The sequence below is a fragment of the Cupressus sempervirens genome, chromosome 10 (assembly GCF_028749045.1).
Source record: "Cupressus sempervirens isolate cs-2001-9-10 chromosome 10, ASM2874904v1, whole genome shotgun sequence".
In the NCBI taxonomy this organism is placed as follows: domain Eukaryota; kingdom Viridiplantae; phylum Streptophyta; class Pinopsida; order Cupressales; family Cupressaceae; genus Cupressus; species Cupressus sempervirens.
Genome location: NC_143127.1, coordinates 17,467,195 through 17,485,552, shown reverse-complemented (window position 1 = coordinate 17,485,552; position 18,358 = coordinate 17,467,195). Strand labels below are relative to the sequence as shown.

The following is an 18,358-nucleotide window of genomic DNA, read 5'->3' as shown; positions in this document are numbered from 1 at the left end:
TGAGAGTATCCTTAGACACTCTATATGAACCCTCCTGCAAATCTGAACCCTTAAGTAAATACTCCATGAATGAATCAGTGCAATAGAAGTTATATGTGGAAGCGTTAACTTGCTCCCCTGCGATCCACAACTGATCCCTTTGAAATTGTGGCACTGCCAACTGTTCAAAGCTATTGACTGTGGGAGATGAAACAACAAATTGGCTCTCAACAAAAGGAAACAAATCTCTAGCACATACCCACATCAAGTGATATCTTGCCCAAGTCCTAAAGGGAGGGAGTAGTGTAAGGAACTGATGCACAAACCTCTAAAGAATCCACCATTGCCATGCTAATCACTAGAGAATCTAGCACAACAAGAATCATTCTGCATTTCTCCACCAATGCTTTCATCTCCTCTATATCCACTACACACATATCTTGGATGGATGTGACTGCCACATCATCACATCCCTCATCCCTAATCATGGAAGCAAACTCACCCACCAACTACCTCAATATGTAGTTGAATTAGGTCTGGGGCTGGTCTCGACTACACTTACTCCAACTCCATGGCAACCTCCTCCAAACGTGACTATGACTCCTAGAGAGCCAACTGAGTACACTGAAGAGAGTCCACAGTCACCTTAAGCTCCTTGGTGAGCTCACCCACCTCTTTCTCTACCAATGTCTCATAACAGGGGCTCCCCCACTCCATAAGGTAATCCTTCTCAGCAACTAATTGTGAATAATTATGTTTCAAGATTCTGAGATCCTCTCGGAGTGCATGAACCTTTGATAGGGAAAGAAAGAAATCACAATGCTCATTTGTCATAGAATCACCCCAACTGGATGGTGCTAACATCTAACGAATAGTATCATAATGCCCAAGAGCTGAAGATATGTCACTATCACTCACCTTTAGCTGACTAGTCACATGATGCCTTTGTAACCCCTGACTCCTATGCAAGCCCTTTGCCTCACTAAGTGCATTGTGATAGGAAATTGAATCTAAACTACTCACCCCTGTTCGAGGAGGGTTGCCATTGTACCAAAAGATCGATCTGCCAATGCCCAATACAACCACTCAACTTATAGTACACAAAAGGTGATTAAGCCCTTGTTACGAATCTAGAGGGGAGCGCTGGAATTTTTTCTAACAATCTCCCCCTTAGCATTACCCAAGGGTCTGAGGATTCAAGCCTGTGACCAAGCTCTAATACCACTTGTTAGAGTGGGGTTGTCGTTGCACCAACATACCGATCTGTTAATGCCTGATACAACCACTCAACTTATAGCACACAAGAGGTGGTTAAGCCCTTCTCACGAATCCCGAGGGGAGCACTGAATTTTTTTCGAACCCCATGATCACTAACATCATGTGCACTTCCATCCTTAGACGCATTTATAACAGAGGTACAACTACTTAGTACCTCTACCAACTCCTCATCCAAAGAAGTGGAATTCCTCGCATGTCTCAGCTTCTCCCTCAATAGTAAGTCCCTGGAAACATTGATCCTGCAACCCATCCAAAAACCCCTCGGAGTCATCAACTAACATTTGGCAAGGAATATCAGTCCTACAATAGCTCATAGCATCCTCAAATGAATCATTAGGAGTGTCCATACCATCCAAATCCACAACTCTTGGTTGAACATCCACTCCTATCAACTAACCCTTTATAAATGACTCAATGTCATGCTGTGAATCAATAATGCTAGAGCCTAAACCAATTTTCGCTGACTTTGTCGTTACATCTAGAGCACTAACATCACAACTGGGTGACTCCATACATGCATCGGTCCCCCTTGAGGAAATCATTGCCTCCTGCACTAAAACGTCACTGTGATAGCTACCATAGACATTAGTGCTCACACTCTCTACATAGTTTTCAATAACAATCCCCTCCTGAAGAGAGTCTAAATGATTAGTGGTAACAACTACCTCAATAACCTCTACACTATTGACAACAACTCTAGAATCCTCAACTTGTTGAAGCTCAGTGAAACTATCCACCAATGGCACTAACACATCCACATGTCTCTATGCAGAAAGCCCATCATCAAGACTATAAATGGGACTAGTGGGTGCTGAGCTGAACATAGGCTCATCCACATCATGAATGGCTGCTGGGGAAAACACAAGCCTTCTATCCTGCATCTTCGATGTTGGTCTACTTTAAACAAAAACCATGTATTTCGTTGCCCTATCCACTATCACTGCATCCGAGAATTTGGCCTCCAACCTTTTCTGATGTAGCTTAAGTCTTTCCATACTCTCTCTCAAAGCATTTATTTTCTCGCTATTTTCCACACTACTCCCATACTTACTAGTTCTCTTGTGTTTGTCCATAGCTAAAAAATGCTAGAGTGCTGGTCATACCAAATATAACAGCAGATCTGAAATAACAATGAATTTCCTACCCCACAAAATGGCAGGAAACCACTCTGATACCACTGTAATGAGCCCTAGCTGGCTCACACCTCGGCAATACTATGTAATATGAATTTCCTAATAATTATTAATTTGCAATTTCCTCAATTCAGAATTACCACCCTTAAGTGATTAAAAGATAAAGGCAATTATCTCTAAATAACAATATTGACGAACAACTCACTTTAAATTGCAAGAAAAAAATTGCCAAATGAAAAACTGAAACTTTGAACCAAGCACCAATGCTCTTAAATACTGAAATGAACTGAAATTAATTTGACTTGCATGTATTTCTTATCACAACAGATACTACAACTTCAATGCACCTAGCATTTACTGAAAGTCTCAATATCTCCCTTCGATAAAATCACAGGCCTATAAGTGCATTTGCTGCCTAAAGACAGTGCCATGATGATTTGTGTTTCCTCACACCCAACCAATGTGTTTGCTACAGAATTGACGTGGCCAAGAATTGCCTAGCAAGAGCCCACAAGGACTGTTGTGTATCCAATATGCAACGTTAATGGTGGATAAAGTGCTACCTAATACCACTGTAAATCGCCCAACTTTCAGGACTTGGCTGCCCAGAAATGCAGCATCTATGTGCATATAATTCCCACACTGAAACTCATAATTGTAGACACCCAACTAAGCCAATTAAATCCAGTGTGTAATGGCCTCAATCGCAGACATAAGAACAAACAACTTCAGCAATCAATGTTGCCTCCCAACCAAGGTAATCACAGCCCAGAGAAGACAACAACAATGTCAACATTCTATACTTCTCAGCTACAGCACAGTTTGAGAAGACCCTTCAAATTAGATTGAAAATCAGATCAATACCACTTTACCTCAACAGTCAATTGATGCCAAAACTCAAACCTTAAACCCTCACAGAATAATTTAAAAGCAATAGACAAGAATGAATGTTTTTTTTAAAGCATTGCTTTTATAATAAATAAAGATGGTTTCTTCAAGACACCATTCACTTAAAGCTCCTTTGGTTTATACTTAGGCACATAATTGAATAATACAATTTATTAATTTTCGTTGGCTCAAAAAGATGACCTTTTCAACCATATTATGATATTCTGACAGACAAGGTCATTGTTTCTTATGCCCATGATTTAAGTTTTTTAATCTCGATTCCAACAAGCTATGACACTAAGGTGGCCGACATACAATACCAACAAAAATAGAACCTCAACATATTTAGTTGAACAATAATAATAATTCATCCGTCTTGCAAAGATGACTGAAGAAGCATCAAAATCAAAATCTGACAACATAGGAGTGATCTTGATGAAGAAAAACAATGAATGAACTTGATGGGGAGACTTACTAAAAATAGACGCTCCCTCTAAGATTCTTGGAGTCCAAACCAGGAGCTAGAAATAAAAACTGAGAGTATCCCTCAACTCCTCTAACTCAACTGAGCTCATCGGAACCAACTCTTGACTTACTATAAATAGTAAGTCCCTCAATACAGAGTTAAAACTCACTATAGGCCACTAGAAAGCTTAATAACTCCACAATTGAGACCCACAGATCCCACTGTCAGCTCACAAGGGTAGCAATGATGAACTGACCAAGCCAATTGCAAGAATCTACTGAAAATGGGGACATTACAACACTAATCTTGAACAACACTTCTAAAGGACACACCACACATCACACACCACACACCCAAACCACAACACCCCCATCAAAAATACTGTAAAGAACATTATCTTCCTCAAACTCAAAATCACCCACAAAGCTAGAATCTCTCACCACACACCACACACCCAAACCACAACACCCCCATCAAAAATACTGTAAAGAACATTATCTTCCTCAAACTCAAAATCACCCACAAAGCTAGAATCTCTCACCACACACCACACACCCAAACCACAACACCCCCATCAAAAATACTGTAAAGAACATTATCTTCCTCAAACTCAAAATCACGCACAAAGCTAGAATCTCTCACTACCAATACCAGCAAAACAAGAAGAGTGTTTTCATCCTTAAACAAAAAAATAAATCTCCTTGAGCTCATTGTAGAAGCATAAAATTATTTTCTTAATATTCAACATAAGAAGAATGAGAGCCCAAACTCATATTTACAAAGTTTCAATAAAATATTAATTTACACTCCAATAATAAAATAACAAACTTCAGCACTTTTCATATTTCACCAACAACTTAAAATTGTCATTGTCAAGGCATGACACAACAAGGGTCTTTTGAACTCTTTATTTCACTCAAATCCTAAACTCGCTTTATAAAATATTTTTCTGAAATAATAGAATAATATTTCCTAGCCTCAGGAAAATCTGAAACTAGACTCTGCACATTAAAGCTGAGGAAAGCCAGATATTGAGACCAACTACCCACAATAGCATGTACTATAAATAGTATCATGCTAAAAATAACCAAACCATCCAAACCCTGGAATTGAAGATATTGTTCTCTGAAGCTGAGGGGAACTACATCTAGGACTTGTCTGATATAGCACTTACTTAAAATATTATTATGGTAAAAATAGAAATGTTACAGAAGTCCAAAAACTGAAGATGTTGCATGCCAAAGCCGAGAGGCTGAAGACTTGAACAACTAAAAGTATTGAACAACTAAAAGTAATGGTTACTTAAATAGTAAAGCCAAAACTGGCAACTAGTAGAAATACTAAGTCAACCAAATCTCCCAACTAACCAATGGTGTCCAAGCTGACACTTGCTAAACATTGTAACTTAGTAAAAATAATAAGTGGGAAAAGCCTGAAATCACTCCAAAAAGTGTCACTCACCTCCATTTATCTGTCTAGACTCTGAACACACTAGCAACATCAAAATACCCCTTTAGTCCCTACTGACTCCAACACACTAAACCAACACTAGCTGCACTACAAGAAAACCAAAAAAAAGGGGACATTACAATTTGCCACAAATCACAGAAACATAAAGGGTTAGCTTTAAAACACTTGTGTCGGAGAGTATCGTAGATACGAAACATTAGTCTTTAGACATTGAAATGGTCTGAAATCATAAAGCTGTGCATTGATTTACTTGGGTAAGGAGTGAAAAAGCTGGAGGATACTCAAATTGAGGCTGCTGATTTGATAATGGGTGCCTAAGGTTTTTGTGGAGAAGACCATGGAAAATTCAGGTGATAGTCTAGAAGAACACCTAGCTAAGATTATCAATGAAGGATTAAGTCAACCATTCAGACAATTTGATGGACGTAAAATTCAAGTTCTAATATGACAAGCAGATGTGTAAGAAGGATGCGAAGGATCATCAAGTTACCAATGTTTATGTTTGCTCCAGCTTCCATTCTAGTTACGTAGTTGACCCTAACCAGGACACAATGTCAGACATTGACAACATTTCAGGATTACCAGCATAAGAAGAGAGCAATAGATGACACTATTAATATTGAAGAAATCAACATTGAAAATGGAGGATCAAGCAAAGACTCTTCTGCATAGATGTTGAGAACCTTCCAAGTGTTAATTTTAAGGCACAATATAATGATGAAATATATACCTTATGTCAATACATCAAATATTTAATATTAAAAATAACTTACATTTTATGCATTAATTTGGAATGTTATTTTTATTTCTCAATACTGCCCAGCAGTTATTGAACAAAGGCTATAAATATACAACATAGTAATTGTAAAGAGTATTAAAGTTAGAACAAAATTTTCATAAGTTTGTGTGGGAGTTCAATAAACTTTGAGATTTTGAAATTACGAGAAAGAATAAACTCCAGAGCAGAACTTTTAGCCTTATTTGTTATTACAGTTATTCCTTGTTTTAAATATAATTGTTTATTCTCCAAATCTCTTTGCAAACTACAAGTTTGTTAATTCATTTTGTTAGAATCTGATTTCTATTTGACAAATCTGCAAATTCATTTTCCTATATTTCTACGATCTTTCCTTTCATAAATAATTACAAAAATCAACACCAAATCATCTTGTAGAGTGTACAGTTTCTATTTTTTTTGCGATTTTGGTTTCCAATGAAGGCAGATTCACCATCTTGCGGAGGGTTTAACCAAGTGGTTGTTAAAGATTTGACACTGCAAATCCATTCATCAACACTTTGAATGAAAATAATTACAGATAGCATAAAAAGAGAGAAAATGATATCCTTCAAACTCTCCTTATGAACCCCTGAAAAAGAAGATGAGGGATACTGGGAAAGATATGCTATATTCACAACACAATTCTTAGGATAGTATTATAAGTGCAATTTCATTTCCTCTTCAACTATAATAACATAGTTCAAAATCTCATTCTCTGCCACTTATCGGCGAGGTTAAAAAAAAGTTCTCGAGACTTATTGGCAACTTAATGGGAAAATTTAGGGATTTAAAAAATAGCTTGAATTTAATTAGAAATGCATTCTTTGCAAAATTGAGTAAGGAGATGCATCTAATGAGTCAGTAAATAAGTAAACAAACCAAACAAGCTGATCTAGATACATATAAATGCAATATGTAACAAAATCACATCCTCATGTGGAATGTCAACATAATGTTCTCGTCATAAAATAAATATTTAATCAAACCTTGTGTATGGGCTGATTGATTTAGTATATCTCAAACCCATTTTTATTTAATTGTTTCCATAGTTGTGGCCATTAGCTATCTTTGTAAACCCTTGAAAAGTTTCTCCGAAAGGTATTTAAGCACAACATGTAGGTAGTAGTTGGTATGCAATTTGGATTATTTCTTTGTATTTGCGAATTCCTGTTGGAGTTCTCAATTGTTCGGCATTTTGGAAGTGGAAGATCTTCCCTACTTGGCTCTACGGTTTCGGTGGGATTCAACCCTTACCCTATTCTGTCTGTGTATTACTTTGTTCGGATCTGGCAAATTAGAGCACCATCTTTATTGCAAATATATTCCTTGTTTGGCTACAAATTGATGTCCTGTGCATATTTAGTCTTCAATATTATTTTCATTTGGCAACTCAAAGTTACGCCCCTCCACCCAGTCCGTACAACCCCTCTTCATTTTTCCTCCATACACAAACCATACCTCATTTCCTCCCTACATTGTATGACCCTCATACCTCCTTGTCACATAGTACGGTCAAGTTTGATCATTACTATCGTACGTCCTCCTGAGTCTTCTGTATAGACATCATTCTTTCCCCCCTAATATCAAACTGTACGGCCTCTAGTCCCGACCATACATCATCCACATTGCTGCACTGTACAGACTTTGGCTTTGCATCAACCGTACACCCTCAAACCAACCCTACATATACTAATCGTGTGACATCCTATACTAACCCTACAACCCCATCAAATTGACGACCTTTCCAATTGCTCCCTCAAATTGACATTTTCAGCTATTTGTGATGTTTTGTTTCCAGCAATGCTTGCCAAAACGTCCAAAGTTAGAGCAAAAATAGTTGCACGTTGGTATTTTAGATGGTTGTACGGTTTGGAAGGAGTATGTAAGCGGCCGTACAAACTAAGAGTGAAGGGGATGATGGCCGTGTAGCATAGAGGGAGGCCATACGTCAAACTGCAAGGTTGTATGGTATCTTTGGGAGGGTACTGTGAGGTTGGAAAATTGATGGCCGTATAGTAAGGTTGATGGCCGTATGGTGGAGAGGATTGGTAGATAGGCCATACAAAGTGTGGTAGAGTGGGGGAATGACAGGAGTTCGTACGATCGATCTTAGTGGTTGTACGATAGCCTTGGGAAGGCCGTATGATATAGGAGAAGGATGCATAGAGAGCTCGAGAGGAGTTTATCATCCATTTGGAGGCAGTAGAGAGACACTTGGCTCAGTGTACCTAGGCATTGGAAGTAGAGAAGGCGGCATAGGTGGCTATCAAGGTCAAATTGGCTAAGGTGATAGTGTTGTGTTAGTAGAGGCTACAGATGCAATGTGTTTTGGAGTCCAATTTGGAATAGGCACGGGACGAATGTGAAAGTGGTGTAACGAAAACAGATCTATAGTTAGTCAATTAATGTATTCCATTTTGCTAATTGTCGTCTGAAGACGACTTTTCTTTTGGGGGGGATGATGTTGTCGGAAAAATCTATATTATAGCTGATAGGTAGAATTGTATCCGAACGGGCACGTGATAGTTGAGTCACCCTTTCGGAAAGGTATACGTACACCATTTGGAATGGACTTTGGATCATAATGAGAATTGTAATCATCATTGTAATCAATAATATAAATTTTGTAGTATATTCTGTATATATGCAAATAAAAAACGAAATACTTTTGTGTTACATGTTCTTGTCTATTGCTTGAATGCATTAATAAACCGTTTACCTGTATGGTAAACACCAAGCAAGGGTGATATGAAGGTTGCTATTGAGTAGGGGCCATACGGTGGTGTGTGGGGTGTTTGGAGTGTATGTATGGATGGTGCATTAATAGATTTAATGCCAAAGAAAACACATTTCATTGCTAAAAATTTCATTTGCCCAACACAAGAGAGTAGATCAAATAAATCACAATGATTCCTCCAATTCGAAATATGATGGTGCTCCGATTTGCCAGATCCGAGCAAAGTATTACAAGCAATGGAATAGGGTGAGGGTTAAATCCCACTGAAACCATGAGAGTCAAGTAGGGAAGGTCTTTCACTTCCGAAATGGCAAACAATAGAGAACTCCAACAGGAATTCGCAGTATAGAAAAAATAATCCAAATTGCATACTTAACAACTACCTACATGCCGTGCTTAAATACCTGTTGGGAAAACCTTCCTAGGGTGTACAAAGATAACTGACGACCACATCTACGTACGAAAACAATTAAATTAAAAATGAGTGAGATATATTAAATCAATCAGCCCATTAACAAGGTTTAATTAAATACATTTATTTTATGATGGGGACATTACAATCCTCCCGTCCCAAAATTTGCTTGTTCTCAAGAAAATGCAAATCTAGTTGTAGGAAATCTTTCGTAATCAACTTCTTCAATTCTGAGTCAGGTACTAAGTAGATCTTATTGCTGAAGTAAATGATGTCATCAATAACTTTGTATCTTTCATCGCGTACATAGCCATCCATCAATTGACATGCAAAAGTGTTCTTGGATTACTTGACCAATAGATGGGCCTACCAATTATCCAATGAATGGGGTAAGGTGTTGACTGTCATCTTTTTACTTACAATGTCTGGGATCAAATGATGTTTGAAAATGGCCTCCATCTTCTTGATTGTGACTTCCCTCGATCCTTTATTTGACATTCCTCTTAGCAACACCTTCTTGCCATTCGTCTCGAATGAAAAGTCCATCCTTTTGAAACTTTGGGTGTACTAGTTAAGCGTTTCCAACTACTGGATGCCCAATATGATATCAGTATCAACCAAATCTATGACAAAGAAATCATCTGTCATGGTATAGTTTACCATGGAAATTAGTAGCCACGGGATCACATGAGTGCAAGGTAACAAGGTTCCTCTTGCAACCTTAACCTCAAATCCTCCATGCTCAACTGCATGCAAGCCTTTACTAGTGAAAAAAGATGAATTGATGAAATTGAGTGTGGTGCCACTATCAATCATGATTGGGACTCGTTTTCCATAAAGTGTGCCACAAACCTTGAAGATACCACTTCCAATCGTTGTAGTGAAGGTAGCAATGGAACCCCTTTTTTGTATCAGGGCATTTATTCTCTCCCACTGAGTAATTTCTTCATCAATTGTTGCAAGTATTTGTCCTTCGTCATCATTAGGAATCACCTCAATGTAATGAATTTTTCCCTTCCCAAAGCAACGATGACCAGGTCCCCATGGTTCCTTGCATGTGAAAAAAAGCTTTTTCCTTCGGAGCTCTTGCCGAGAATCTTCATCAAATTGAGGTTTTTTCTGAAATGGTTCCTTGTCCTTGTCTTCTTGTTGTCAGCCGACTGGATGGTTTCGGCGGTGTTTCTGTAGCTGACGGATTGGCTGTTGTCGGTGTTTTGTATTTTGTAGCCGATGGGCAAATAGTTTGTAGCAAATGTAATGTTGTGGCCGACGGACTCCTTCGGGAAGGTTTGGCGGTAGTATTTATATCCCGTCTGGGATCATTGTAAATCAATCATCTACTATTACTGATATTATGAAGCATAATGTATGTTTGGCATATGTGAATATAATTCTGCTATTCTGTTCCATTGTCTGTATGTGTTAATTTCTTTACCAGTACGGTAAACATTTGGCGCCGTTGCCTTATGAATTTGGAAGGTGGGAGGAAAGAAGATTAATGCCAAATCAGCTTAACAAAGATTGAAATAAGGTCAAGGAAAAAGATGGAACCCGTACTGCGCAAGAGAATTTAATTCTGGGAAAGCAAGCTGAACGCCGACAGAGATTTCAGAAGATTGCCGATGGAAATCAGAGCTCCGAAGGGTGGAATTGGTGGAAGAAGCAGACAGCCACTGTCGGAGTTCAGACTACCGATGTGGGAGTGCAGACCGCCGGTGTGGGAATTCAGATTGTCGGTGTGGGAGTGCCGACCGCCGGTGTGGGAGTGCAGACCTCCGGTGTGGCAGTGCAGACCTCCAGTGTTGTGATGGCAGGACCCAAAGAAAAGCTGCCGAAGTTTGAGGGCGATGGTACAGCTGACCCCATCCGACATTGTAAGACATGTGAGACGATCTGGCGCACAAATGGAATCACAGATGCTAACGAATGGGTCAGGCAATTTCCGGCAACCCTACGGGGTGTGGCGATTGATTGGTTTTCGGATACGGATCCACAAAAGCTGAATACCTGGGATAACATTAAAAAGGAGTTCTTGGCGGAATTTAAACTCTTGCGGGATGATAATGAAATCGTAGCAGAGATTTTCAATACCAAACAAGGGAAGCACGAAACTGTCTGCGTCTACGCTAGGAGATTAAAAGACTTAATAAACAAAATGGAAAGCAAGCCGGTGGACGGATTGCAGAAAAGATGGTTTGTGAATGGCCTACACTCAAAGTTGCGAAGGAAAATGAAAATTGTGCCACCGTCGTCATATGTGGACGCATATAATAGAGCATTGGACCTTGAAAGTGAACAGAAGACAAAGAAGAAGAAAACTAGCTCCTCTGATTCTGATGACGACAAGCCTACCGGAGATGATAGTAGCGACGACGAAGGTAGCAGCAAGAAGGTTCGTGCCCTACAGAAGGATATGGTTCGCATGATGGAGTTTAAAAATATGCAAAAGGAGCCAAAAGGCAGTGAACTGTGGTGCACGGAGTGTAAGACTGACGGTCATACTAAAGGATTGTGTCCAAAGAACCAATTTTGTGACATTTGTCAGATCATGGGCCATTCGACAAAAGATTGCCCCTTTAACATGAAGACAAGAGGATCTCCGCAAGTGCTTCTCGCACAGGAGGCTTCCCCGTCAGGTAGTAGCGGAAAAACGAATACTACCGGAGGATACAAGAATAATCAGCGTGGACAGAATAATAACAATAACAATACCAATACGAGCAGAAGCTGGATCCAGTATGATGCAAACGAACGACCGATTATTCAGTGCCACACATGTAACTTGTGGGGGCATTTTGCGTGGGAGTGTCCAACAGCGAATACACCTCAACTATTGTGCCGATGGTGCGGACCTAGCGATCACGACGACTCAAAGTGTCCAAAATCCGAAGTGAACTTGATCACTATCGGGGCGGATGAGGAAGAAGTTCTGGCAATTATGCGGCAACAAGCAAAAGAATACTCGGACCCCGCCAAAGAAAAGAGGAAATTTGCGGAAGCACGGGTAGAGGTTGGAAAAGTATCCCAAGCAGCAACACCTCCGGACACCGCCGACACTTCAGCGAGGAATTTTGCAGAACAAAACATAGTACAAAAAATTTTGCAAATGGAGGTGCGAGTAAAGGTAAATGATTTGCTTCTCACCATGCCTCAACTTCGATCTGCTCTTTCAAATATTGCAGGAGAATCAAGTCAAGGGAAGGAAAAGTCACCGAGAGAACCAAGTCGAGGGAAGGAAAAGGAAATTGTTGTAGGAGGAGAAGATCAGATGTTGCTGGCACTGACATCCGGACGACACCCTGCAGTTGTCGAGATGGGGATCTTTGGACATGTTCTCACAAAAACAATAGTTGATGGAGGGTCCGGCGTAAATGTATTGCCAGAAGAAACCTGGAGGAAACTTGGACAACTGACATTGTGGCCTTTGAGATTTCAGTTGCTGACCGCCGATCAACATGGCATTAAACCACTGGGTATTCTCATGGCACAGCCGGTAACCATTGGCACTCAACTGTTCCTGATGGATTTCATGGTGATTCCGTTGAAGAGGAAAGGCTATGACGCCATCTTAGGCCGCGGGTGGCTTATCGAAGAAAGAGCTCGACACGACTGGAAGAACACCCTATCACTGGAAAGAAAAGGCCGCCGATTCGTCATTGATCTGCATACCCAAATGGTAGAGGAAGAGGCCTTGTTGTCAGATTCTGAGGGAGAGGAGGATGAAGGCAGACAACGGATGGAACTGAATCAAGAGGGCGTCCTCCGATTGGACGAGGGATCAACGGATGACGACTTGGATTCTGTCAACGGTCTCTACTACTGGCAAATGGAGGACTATGAATTATTTCACAGTTGCAATGTTCTATCGATTGAGAACAAATATCCGAAGGAGTTTAATGAAGTAAAGGAGGAGGAGGCACCGTTGGATGTTACACCCGCCCATGCATTTCGTGAAGGGGAGACAATCAAGTATAATGAAGCTATACTACAAACGATGAATTTGGGGGACGAGGCAGAGCCGAAGAACATACTGGTCGAAGATAATTGGGATCCAGTACTCAAGGCCACGACATTCAAGATATTTTTGGACTACAAGAATGTGTTTGCGTGGTCATACAAGGACCTCAAGGGAGTACCGCAAGAATTGTGTGTGCACCGCATCCCGCTGGTGGAGGGAGCTGTACCTGTATGAAAGTGACCCTACAGGATGAACAAGAACTATGTGGCACGGGTTATGGAGGAAATCAACCGGATGTTGGAAGTTGGCATTATCTTCAAGGTACAGACCAGCGAATGGGTGTCGCCGATAGTCATCTCATTGAAGAAGGATACTACTCAGATCCGGATATGCGTTGATTTTAGATGCCTGAATGCAGTAACGATCAAGGACCCTTTTTCGATTCTATTCACAGATAGCATTCTGGAGGTTGCAGGACATGAAATCTACTCTTTTATGGACGGGTTCTTCGGATACAATCAGATTTCTATAGCGGAGGAGGATAAGTTGAAGACAACATTTGTTGTCGAAGATGGGGTCTACGCGTACAATCGGATGCCATTTGGGTTGTGTAATGCGCTGGCCACATTCCAGCGGATTATACTGCATATCTTCGATAGGATGTCCGTGGGAAACTTCAAAGCCTTCTTGGATGATTGGTCAATATTTAGCATGGAGGACGGACACTTGGCAGCACTTGGTGAATGTATGGAGAGATGTTGCAGAGCCCGGCTAGCATTGAATCCCAAGAAGTGTAGATTCATGGTTCCGCACGGCAGACTGCTCGGACACATTGTTTGTAAGGAAGGATTAAAGACGGATCCCGACAAGGTGAGAGTCATTCTTGACATGTAGCCATCTACTAATGTGACGGAGGTAAAATATTTTCTCGGGCATATAGGTTATTACCAGAGATTTATTAAAATTTTTGCCAAGGTGTCCCAACCGTTAGATAAGTTAACTTGCAAAGAAGAATCATTTAGATGGGATAAAGAGCAGGACAAGGCATTTGAAGGGCTAAAGGTACAACTGGCTACGACACCCATCCTGGCATAGACTGGTAATCACGGACTGGATCACCCAATATACTTTGCCAGCTAGTTGTTATCAAAGGCTGAGCAGAATTATAGCACGACTGAAAGAGAAGCATTGGAAATGGTCTATGCTGTGCAAAAATTCTGCCATTATTTGCTTGCTACACCGTTTGTGTTCTATGTTGATCACCAGGCCCTATTGTACATGATTAATAAACCTGTCATCCAAGGGAGGATCAGTAGATGGCTACTCCTGTTGCAGGAATTCACTTTCAAAATCATTGTCTGGCCAAGAAAGAAACATGTCAGTGCCGACCACCTGTCATGGATCAGAACAGGGGAACCAGTGAAGGGTGTGAATGACAACTTTCCCAACGCGCAGCTGTTTCAGATTGGGGTACTGCCGGAATGGTACAGGAGTATTGGCGAGTACCTGTCAACAGGACAGTTTCCCACTGGGATGTCACCGAATGATAGGCGCAAGTTGATAATCAGGAGTTGCACGTTTTAATTGATCAATGGATTGCTCTACAAAATGGGGCTGGATCATATTCTTCGGCGGTGTGTGTTGGAAGAGGAGATACCGCAGGTGTTAAAAGAAGCACATGAGGGTCTCGCGGGAGGACACATGGGGCCCGACACCACTGCAAGGAAGATATTGCTCGCAGGTCTCTAGTGGCCAATGATGTACAATGACGTGCGGGAATGGGTCGTTGGATGTGACACTTGCCAACGGGCTGGAAAGCCACTGAAGAGAGATTTCATGCCACTTCACCCCTCACACGCGCAGGAAATTTTTGAGAGATGGGGATTAGATTTCATTGGACCACTGAGGGTGAGCAAGACTCAACGGTGCCGGTACATCATTGTTGCAACGGAGTACCTGACCAAGTGAGTGGAGGCATGTGCATTACCAGATAACTCGACCGTCAGCACTGCAAAATTTATTTATGAATAGATCATTACTAGGTATGGAATTCCGTTACAATTAACAAGTGATAGGGGAGGTCATTTTGTTAATCATGTTATTCGACTGCTCACCACTTAGTTTAAGATTTATCATTCACTGTCGAGTCTGTACTATCCAAGAGCAAATGGACAGGCGGAGGCCACCAATAAAGTCCTAGTATCCATCATCTAAAAATCCTGCGCGGTTGAAGGTGCTGATTGGGAGGAAAACTTACCCGCTACCTTGTGGGCTTACCGCACAGCGTACAAGGTGACGACAGGGCACACACCATTCCAGTTAATGTTTGGACAGGAAGCAGTAGTCCCAACAGAATTCATGATCCTGAGTCTTCGAATAGCATTGGAAAACAAGTTGGATGATGACAGAAGCTTACAAGAGCGGTTAAATAATTTGAATAAGCTGGAGGAGAAACGGTTATTGGCACAGTGGGTGACGAAAGTGGCACAGAATAGACACAAAGTCTGGCATGATAAGCATTTGAAACGTAGCAGATTCCAGCCGGGACAACTAGTATTGAAGTATGATGGCCGTAATGAAATCAAGCTGGGAAAATTCAAGGTGCAGTGGGTTGGACCATACCAGATCCAGGAGGTTGGCGACAGTGGAGCAATCAAACTGGTGACCTTGGATGGATAGGAGATGGCTCAGGCAGTTAATGAATCCAAACTAAAAATATACCGCACAAGAAGGATGTCGTCGCCCAGTGCTCACATGAATCCTCCGTCGTCGTTATTAAAGCACTGTGATGCGGCGACGCCAACTAGAGGTAGCTCTGTTATTTAATTTTTTTTTTTAAAAACAAAAAAGAAAAAAGAAAAAAGAAATTATTAAAAAAAAAAAAAAAAAAAACAAAGGGGGCCCCGCGGGCAATCTGTCTGCGGGTGTAAGAATGGCCCTGTGGGCAGTCTGTCCGTGGGTGTAAGAAAGGCCCCACGGGCAACTGTTTGCGGGTGAAAAGAAGGCCCCACGAGCAGTTTGTCCACGGGTGTAAAGAAAGCAAAAGGCCTGCGGACAAGTGAAAAGTCCCGCGGGTAAAAAACAATTTCGCCAGACTTTAATTCCCTCCTCCAGCCGGTTGCGCCAGACTTCTCCACGGGGCAATTCCCTCCTCCAGCGGGTCGTGCCAGACTTCTCTGCGGGGAAACAAAGACAAATAAAACAAGAAGCGTGCTTTTTCTGCGATTCGCTACCAGAAGGAAATTGAATCGTGCAGGTGTAGCAGTTCTCAACGAGAGGAGCAAAGAAGTTTGCCGGCTAAGAGATCGCTCAGGGCGACAAGACGGATCTGCACCACCAGCACCATTCTTTCCAACTGAGTTGAATCTACCATATTTGAAGCAGTCATAGACCCAATCACACACAACCATTTTGTCTTATGCCTGTAATTTTCGGTGGCACAATAAAATCTTCATTCAACGCAAGCACTTTTACCGGCGGTTTTGAAAATCTTGAATGGAACTGTGTCGATGGGTTATCAAGTACTACTTTTGATTGGAGGATCTCACTCGGCCATGCCCATAAGATGTAATAGCTAAAGAAATGAGATTGTAGGTTCCGATATTGCATGTCAAGATAGTATCGTAGTTGCAGGGAGGAAATTCGTAGGAGACGTTTTGATTTTTTTCACTGCCCAAGAATTGCCTAAGTTTCTTATTTGAATCGAACTCCTCCAGTGGTTATCTACTACAGTAACGGTTCATGGGAAAGGTGACTTCGACACATCCACAGTGAGATTTTTTGTAATGGACGGAGGAAACAAATATAAGGAGAAATAAGCCATTTTTGCATGGAGTCAGCAAGCAAGCGGAAGCCGTGGAAGAGTCAGTTGGCAGCCAATATGGAAAATAATTCAAGGGTTTTGGCATCGGGGATTTGAGTTGCAGGCCCCTCCGGTTCCAGTAGCAAGAAATAGAAGACCAAGGAGGAACTCACTTATCTCACCGTCCAGTTTGAGAGTCTTAGTGGGAGCGAATGCCAGAAATGGTGGCAGGAGACCCCAGAGGCAGACCAGATTAAACAGATTTTGATGCGGGCACAGGTGCATTGGGCCATCCAGCTTCCCATCTTTTCCATCCGGTTGTTCGAATCAATGTTGCGCACCATGATAAAGATATATAGCGCCCAGAGCAGAACAAGTACATTCCTGTAGAAGAAGCAGCAGATGATGTGTCCTTTAAACCTAGAGATTTCACTAGGGTTTTCGGCATCCCTGGCCCCGACGGGAGGAAAGTGGAAATCAAGAACCATAAACTCTCACGAGAATAGAAGGAGCATTGGATAGATCTAGTGTGCCGGGATCTTACACCCATCGAGAGGGAGGTAGCGGTTCAGGGGACAAAGTGCAGAGGGCTTCACAGGGACTTTATTCGGGAGGGTCACTGGCGGTGTATCATGGACGTCATCAAGAGCAGGTTGACAGGCGCCACTCGAGCTTCAGATATAGCATTGCCGCAGATTGTGTTTATGAATGGTATCATGCAAGGAGTAGTATATGATTGGGCCTCAGTGCTTGCCGACAGGATGGAAGAATTCATGACGCTTCAACACCGAACATTTTTTATGCCACACCATGCCATCGGGCTATTTCTGGAGGCTGCAGCTAGCCAGATTCCACTGGATGGTTTTGAGGCTCCTCCAAGGGGCAAGTTGGCAGACGGGGAACCTCCCATATTCTATTGGCAACACTTGGATATAGGAGGATCAGTAGCAGGCCACAAGAAAGTACTCCGTGGACTAGCTACTTTCGGAGAGACAGATAGTGAACGGGAGGGCACTTCGATGAGTGACGGGGCTGAGTCCGTGGAAGAAGAGGTGAGCACATCGGCGGAAGTTGACGGTGAAGTAGCGAGTAGTGGGCCCACATTCTTTACCCCTCCTCAGCTGTCAACTTCAGTGCACTTGACTACCTTTTTGAAAGTCATTTCGCCGTTTGGTCAGCACCATGCCCCGGTCCTTATGACTCCTCCAGTGGAGGTAGATGTCCCACGGACAATGATGGAGATGGTCCCACAGACAGCGACAGATGTTGTCCTGTGGATAGTCGCCGAGATATTGTCGACAGCTGTAGCAGAGGTGATTCCAATTGTACCAGCAGATGTCACCGTTGCAGTCTCACAGAGAGCACAGTTGCCACTGCCAGAGCCAGAGCCGCAGGTTCAGTTGGAGGTCATTGATTGTGATGCAATTGTCACTGTTTCATCATCTTTTTTAGCAGAG

The 18,358-nt window shown here is 41.8% G+C and overlaps 1 protein-coding gene across 1 annotated transcript; it reads left to right on the top strand.

Moving 5' to 3' along the window:
* Positions 1 to 14,800: 14,800 nt before the first annotated feature.
* Positions 14,801 to 15,778, top strand: LOC149532348 (uncharacterized). Its single transcript, XM_089805699.1, has 2 exons — positions 14,801 to 14,840; positions 15,333 to 15,778. Exons 1-2 carry the CDS (start codon positions 14,801 to 14,803, stop codon positions 15,776 to 15,778), a joined length of 486 nt encoding a protein of 161 aa, XP_089661825.1.
* Positions 15,779 to 18,358: the final 2,580 nt, after the last annotated feature.

What these genes read in the sequence shown, in the direction of transcription:
- LOC149532348 (XM_089805699.1), top strand. Translation starts at nt 14,801, where the DNA reads ATGGGGCCCGACACCACTGCAAGGAAGATATTGCTCGCAG. An exon ending in AAGGAAGATATTGCTCGCAG is followed by an intron (nt 14,841 to 15,332) that starts GTCTCTAGTGGC and finishes GCGCGGTTGAAG; the next exon opens with GTGCTGATTGGGAGGAAAAC.